Raw genomic sequence first — 7,500 nt, 5'->3', positions numbered from 1 at the left:
GAATGAAGGATGCCCTAACAAGAGAACAAAGAGAGGGCTGCTAGAGACAATGTCTAGACCAGCTATGAGACTGCTAGACCAAGGCAGAACTGAAAAAAGAAAAAATTGCTTACAGTGAAGAGACGCTAAACATTATTTCACAGTCTCTTGCCATAAAGTACCCTTGGTTCATATATTAAAAAGCTTTTTTACAAAAATCTACAACTTATGATAATGACATAAGATGTAGAAAATCATGATGTAAAAATAATTTATATTAAGGAATATATGACATTCATATGAATATTAAATATGGAAATATCTTAAATTTTCAGAGCCTGTAAAGAATCAAGAGTATATTCAGTATAAAAACCTGAACACAATTAACAACTTCTCTAGTCTAATATACAAGACTTTGAAAACTAGACAAAACAGCTTGACTTGGAAAATTATAACACTATCAAGTGACCTTTTACTCTTAACCTGACAATAGTCATTGTTAACTGTCTCGTCAAAATATCAATGCGAAATTCGCATGAACTATACAATCCATGTTAGTTTTAGTGTTCAAATACATATACTTTTGATCTACTACACCTATAGAATCACCCAGTCCGAATAGCACTGACGACTGTGGGGTACTTGTTTGTAACTAATACCATTAATCTCTCTCTCTCTCTCTCTCTCTCTCTCTCTCTCTCTCTCTCTCTCTCTCTCTCTCTCTGATGGACAGTGACCTACTCCAATGTAATAAAACCGTCGAAGGCCCTGTCTGCGAAACTTCAAAAGACCTTTTGATTGAGAGAGAACACAAAAGAATATGAATTTCCAACTTGGGATATAGAAAAAAAAGTAAAAATGCACCTAAGTTTCTGGGCGCAATCGAGTTTTCTGTATGAAGCTTTCTTCCGTGGCCCAGTGGTGGCCTGCCCTAAAGTGTTGCCAGACGCACGATTGTGCCTAACTTTAACTTTAAATAAAATAAAAACTATCGAGGCTAGAGGGCTCCAATTTGATGTGTTTGATGATTGGCGGGTGGATGATCAACATACCAATTTGCAGCCATCTAGCCTCGGTAGTTTATAAGATCTGAGGGCGGATAGAAAGACAAAGCCGGCACAATAGTTTTCTTTTCATAAAACTGAAAGTCAAAATGAGTTAGCCATAAAAAGCCGCATGATACTAAAGCATCTTTATTACTTCAGTCTCTCTTCATGCCAGGAAGTAAATTCTGAGTTAATGGATTCCTTCCCTAACTGACGTCAAATCCTCTCGTAAACAGATTCCATGAATCAAGAAGCACACGGAGAAGTAAGTTCCTTATTATGACAAAGAAAGGCAACTTATGCTCTCAAACATACAAAAATTATGTGCGGGGAAATTCATTTTAATGAATGCAAATAAATTATAATACGTTCATACTGAATATTACTGAAGTTCTACATATTTGCTTCATATTGCCATACATATCTTTCAAGAAATGACATTACACCTTGAAAACAAAATTAGAAATAATAAGGCCCCACCATTACTGTAACCACCAATAACATTACAACTACTGCTACTACTACTACTACTTCTACTAATACTACTACTACTAATAATAATAATCAATTTAATAATAATAATAATAATAATGAAAGTGGAAGCAGCTCTTTCTGCATTCGCTTTATCAAAAAATGAAGATCATCCAAAATGCCTCCTAAAAGTGATGTTACACAAAACCCAATCATTGTGATAAGTATCTTTCCCGGGCCCAAGGTTAATGATATATCCCGGTGCACTCCATAATTTGCAGAGGGTATATATACACTCCCATTTCTTCCACAGTCTCAACTGCATCTCCAGAGTAACTCCGACATAAAAGCTTACTTCATCGATAAACATCCGCCTCTACTAAAGAATTTCTCGACTCCTTACTTCAGCGCTTCCGTCCTAAATGCTAATTTCCCTCTACAGGTGTTTGCTACGTAACTCCATTACGCCAAGCTTGTTTTGGAATTCTGTTCCGCTAAGCCTGGTTGGTCATTTTTAGGGCCCTCTGTTTTCGTTGCTTAAATTTGCTGTGTTCTCCATTATGTGACTTTTATTATATTAGCTAATCGAGGCCACTATTCCTCTGGTATATTCTCATGAACTGAATTTTGTATGGATTTTGTCGCATTTATTCACAAAATATCTCATTTTATTCCCAGTTTTCTAATTACAGTTCTTCTCTACTTACAATTCTCTTTGTGTTCTCTAATTTTATCCAAAAGTTGTCCTTCTAAACAAATTAAAGCCCTCAATATTTTCATGTCAGCTTTTGTCACTTTCATTTAACATCAGGATTGATAACATTTCGGAAGATCATTTCCGTATTTTTAATTTGATTACATATCCGTTGCCATCTTACGTAAATACCTTCCATCCCTGTCCCACAGGCGCCTGTCTATTCATGCGAATAACAGCCCAGCCTCCACACACCCAGTCTCAAGGCTGATGTGGGCAAGTGCACCTAATACCCGCATGCTATTCGCTAGTCCTTCGTGCACGGCGTAGTGCTAGATTCTACGGACAAAAATGGTGTGAGCAAGAGCTTTACTTTACCGTATTTTCTCTCATTATTTCAAATAAAAAGAAGAGTTGTGTAACAGAGAGAAAAGTTTCCAAAATCAGGCCTTTTCTTTGCTCGATTCCCTCATCTCCCAAACGAGCACTGCATACAATGTATATATGTATATCCGTGTATATACACTAAATATATATATACATACATATACATGTGTGTGTACATGTATATACTGTGCGCGTGTGTGTGTTTTATAGGAGAGACAATTATAGAAAAAACAAAAATCACAATGTAATTATCATAACAAAGCCTTAAGCGACTGTTCTTATTTTGAACAAGATGACGAGTAAATGTTATTCTTTAACGTAAACCAGTTTTTGCTTTGTTTTAGCTCAACGTTAATCCAACAAGAGCACTACGTAGAAAAATTGGTTTCAGTTGGAAGGAGCCAGTTCTCTATAGCAATGGTTCCCAAACTTGACCATCACAAGGACCAAAGATATGATGAGTCCCAGCCGAGGAGCCCAGTCAATCAAAATCAAATGTTATCATTACCATACCGGGATACCGAGTACAACGTAGTACATTTAATATTTGCCTATTCTTGCACAAGTGTGGGTATGAGTAAATATATGAAATATTTTCCCTATTTTTCTATCGCTTTAAAGTCAATGCAAGGTAAAACTGGTGAAAACAGCCACAATATTTTGGGACTATGGCAACTGTGAAAGTCCTCAAGTGTTGAACATATTCTGTTGCGCTTTTCCAGAAATAGCAATTTAAAAAGGAAATTAATTCAAACAGTAAGAATATATACTAAATTTTAAATGACATTGCAGATATGCTTAACAGCTTGACATATCTAAGAGCTGTAAAGATTTTGAGCACAATATAAATCCATTTCCTTAGACATTTCCTCACTGTACTCATTTCATAGCAGAGAAGACCCTTAGGGCCCTTGATGCTTTAGGGGGAATCTAAATGAGAAGGGCTCACAACAACGGGTTGGTTCCAGAGCTTCGTCTCTTGACCAAATTCTCATGATCGACCAACCATTCAGTCCACGTTCTGAATATTCTTTTTCATGAGAAAATGAGAAACAACTCTTATGTATTCGACAACGTTCATAAAAATACCCCTTTCGAGTGAAATTGAATTCTCTCTCTCTCTCTCATCTCTCTCTCTCCTCTCTCTCTCTCTCTCTCTCTCTATATATATATATATATATATATATATATATATATATCTATATATTATAGTATATATAGATATAATATATATATATATATATATATATATATATTATATATATATATATATATATATATATATATATATTCATCAGGAGCAGCGCAAACTGAGAAACTTTGCTCGATTTCCGAACCGTATGAGGTGCCCGTCCGAGATTCGATCTCGGGTCCAGGGTACACAACGAAGTAGTCTAACATGGGATAGAAAGGAATAAGTTCGCTCCCAAAATTCCCGTATTTTTGCGTTTGCCTAATCTGTTACCTGACCGTTGTCGGTCACAGCTAGAGAGAGAGAGAGAGAGAGAGAGAGAGAGAGAGAGAGAGAGAGAGAGAGCATACACAACATATGTGATCATTACTCCGTCTAAATGTATTTTATAAAACGGGAGGGCCTCCAAGAGGTCACTCTCACCCCACTGACGTGAAATCTTTCATAATTAACAGTATAAGATATTGTGCTCCAGCTGTTTACATTTCCATCATTCTCTTGACTTCCAGTGATTGCTTGTTTGTATGTTTGTTTGTTTGTATGGGGTTTTTACGTTGCATGGAACCAGTGGTTATTCAGCAACGGGACCAACGGCTTTACGTGACTTCCGAACCACGTCGAGAGTGAACTTCTATCACCAGAAATACACAATCTCTAACACCTCAGTGGAATGCCCGTCCAGTGATTGCCCCGACTTTAGTTCCAAAAATATTAAACACACGCACACATACATACATACATAATACACACATATATATATGTATATCATCGCTTAGATCATATATATATATCATATATATATATATATATATATATTTATATATATATTGATATATATGTGTATAATATTCATATATGTATATATATATATATATATACACACATACGTATATAATATATATATACAGATGTATATACGCTATATAATATATACATATGTATATACACAAATTCAAGTTTTATTCATAAGGCATTCTGTTTAGCCATTCATGTGCTTTTACACAGCAAATATTTTTTAAGAGCTTCACTCATCCGTCTTCTGCAAAACATGACAGACTGACAAAGAAAGGTACTGTTGTCTCAATTCCCCTGTATCAGCAAATGCTCAATACTTGGCACCTTATTACAATTCTTACATGTTTTCTGCTTTCTTGAACAATTTGATACGCTGCAAGTTTACATATCATCATTATTTCTTGTGATTTTCATAAGTTTTTCCGCTTTATTTATATTTCTGTTTTCTTGAATAAAGTATCTTTTTATAAAACTTCTTGAGCTTATCAGAAACCTCTTTCTATAGTATCTACTATATATTGAGGTTCCTATAGATCAATCTATTTCATATTCCTTTCACGTGATTAACAGCTTTTTACCTCGTTAATCACTTACATGTATATACCGGAACTGACAAATGCGTCTTCCATTCATACTGTAATTTACTTTACATCGACACACTAAACGTTCATATGATTCATACTAGGAACTGTTGCAGCAGTCATCTCTATTTTATGGATTTCTTTATCAATATTTCAGGAATTTCTTTAACACTCGTCTTTATTCAGTGATGTTTTTAAAAAAAATCTCATTCGCCCATCTTCACAGTTATATTTACTTCAAAAACTTCCAGTCATTATTTCACCCGCAACTATCAGCAATAAGTTTCGTTTGTTCTTTATTAAAATCTGCCTTTTATATTATAGCCTACAAGCCGTTTGGCTGTTATATCAGTGCATATCTTTATCTTATATTACATTCAAACTTCAGGCACTTTTTTTTTTTATTTCTGTTCGCAAAATTTCTTCAAGTCATGAGTTATCGGTCAAGCAATATCAAAGCACTAGAATAGGCAGTTGAAATGACGATGAATTAAAGACTAGTGCCGAAAAGACAATATGAAATAATACAATCATATTCAGGGATAACGTAAAGTCAATCATCACAAGAAGGGTTTATTCAGTTTCAAAAGACACCAACCACAGGAAAGCAGTGGCCACTGACCTACATCGCTTCCAAGCATCAACTGAATAGGCCTCGAATAATATATTTGTTATACAAACACAGATAACCAACTTACAACACCAAAGTATGATAGGATGCAACTGCCAATGCAGTTAAAATGATGTCCGTTAAGACAAAATACCCGGATGATAATGCGGCAAGACTACAGCCTGGTTTACGAGATAAACAAGTCTGAAATGATGACAGAATGACGCCATCTTTCGAGAACAACAGAAAATGAGACGCCATGTTGAAAGTGTACAAAATACATCAGAATATCAGAATTCAAATGCAATAGAATAAAGAAGATACGAACTGCTTGCCTGAAGATAGCAAAATATCACATTTCAACGGTTATAAAATTTGAGGCTATTATAACTAAACAGATGTATAGGGCGTTTTATACACAACACCCAAAGTACTAAAGAATGAAACGTTCACATTACAAAAATAAGATATAAGTGGAGGTGATCATAAAAAATATTAATGATACACTTAAGAAGTACGACATCGGATTCAGAAGTCAATAATAAAATTAACCTAATTAAAAAATACACATGAAGACGAAGCAATCTGATAATGACAGATCTGTCTTTTGTATAGATAGCATACTAACAAAAATACTCGAACACTTATAAGTTACGATATTACACTTTTAACCTGAAGTAAAAACATCTCATCATCAGAAAACATTACGAGGCAAGAAGATTGCCTTGATTAAAAATAAATTGTCAAAAGGAATGCCTCGCGAAGGGATAGAGAGACAGACACATTCCGATCAAGAGCGACCTGATTTTAAGGTTCTCTTATACAGTCCACACAAATATAAATCTTATATTTTGCAATACGCGATTACTAATATGCAACAGGACCGAGTAAACATGCAAAAATGATTTTGGAATAAATTTGTAAAGATATTCTTTTCTATATATAAGGCTGGTTGGAGAATACAAGAAAGGATTGCGTAAAGCCAAACACCTGAACACTAAAACGTATTACCTGTTGGCCATAATCATGATGATGATCATCATAATTTTAATCGGTTGGACAAGTCACATAAAAAATATCACAATAATGCTTTGGAAAAATGTCATCATATGTTAGACGAAATATGCATGCATAATATATTTTTTTCAGAATACGAAATTGGGGGTGGTTGACAGGCGGCTGCAATAAGAGAAATCCACGAAACCCGGATCGTCTCTTCTCTTCGGTGCCGGAATGGCGATGAGAGACGCCCGCTCGTTCTCCGTGGCCTGTACGAGGTTCTGATTGATCTTGGTGTAGACCCCGGCAGGTTCCTCCTGCTTCTTGGAGCAGCACAAGAAGAAGGTGAAGAGGACGGCAGCGAGGGCGTGCAGGGCGACGACGAACTGTGTCGCCCACGGGAATCCGACCGCATCGAAGAGCGCCCCGGCAGCTGATGGGCCGATGAACGCCCCAAGAGCGAAGGTCGAGGTCCACATGCCCGACACGAGACCATACGTCTGAATGTCGTCGGGGAAGCCATTGGCAACGGCGTCTCTGTGGGCACTGGTGAAGGTGGCGACTAATTCTGCGCCGAAACCTGTACCGTGGAGGACGAGGGCGGCGATGCAGATGGGAATGCTGATGCCGCCGACGGGAAGGTAAGGGGCCGGTCCAATCATCAGGAAAGTGATCGTGACTACTATCGCCCCGAAGATGACGACAACTCTGGGGTTGAGCTTCTTATCACAGAGCCATCCCCACAG

At 36.6% G+C, this 7,500-nt stretch overlaps 1 protein-coding gene across 1 annotated transcript in view; it reads right to left on the bottom strand.

Annotated features, from left to right (window-relative positions):
• Positions 1-5,705: 5,705 nt before the first annotated feature.
• The window catches only part of LOC135219508 (MFS-type transporter SLC18B1-like), a 2,835-nt gene continuing 1,040 nt past the window's right edge, over positions 5,706-7,500 (bottom strand). Inside the window, exon 1 of the mRNA XM_064256334.1 lies at positions 5,706-7,500. This exon is cut by the window's right edge and continues 1,040 nt beyond it. Within this exon, the coding sequence (XP_064112404.1) occupies positions 6,901-7,500 (600 nt within the window). The 3' untranslated portion in view covers positions 5,706-6,900.

The sequence above is a fragment of the Macrobrachium nipponense genome, chromosome 1, assembly GCF_015104395.2.
Source record: "Macrobrachium nipponense isolate FS-2020 chromosome 1, ASM1510439v2, whole genome shotgun sequence".
NCBI classification, from domain to species: domain Eukaryota; kingdom Metazoa; phylum Arthropoda; class Malacostraca; order Decapoda; family Palaemonidae; genus Macrobrachium; species Macrobrachium nipponense.
Note: the sequence above shows the minus strand (reverse complement) of the source record. Positions and strands in the feature narration are given on the sequence as shown.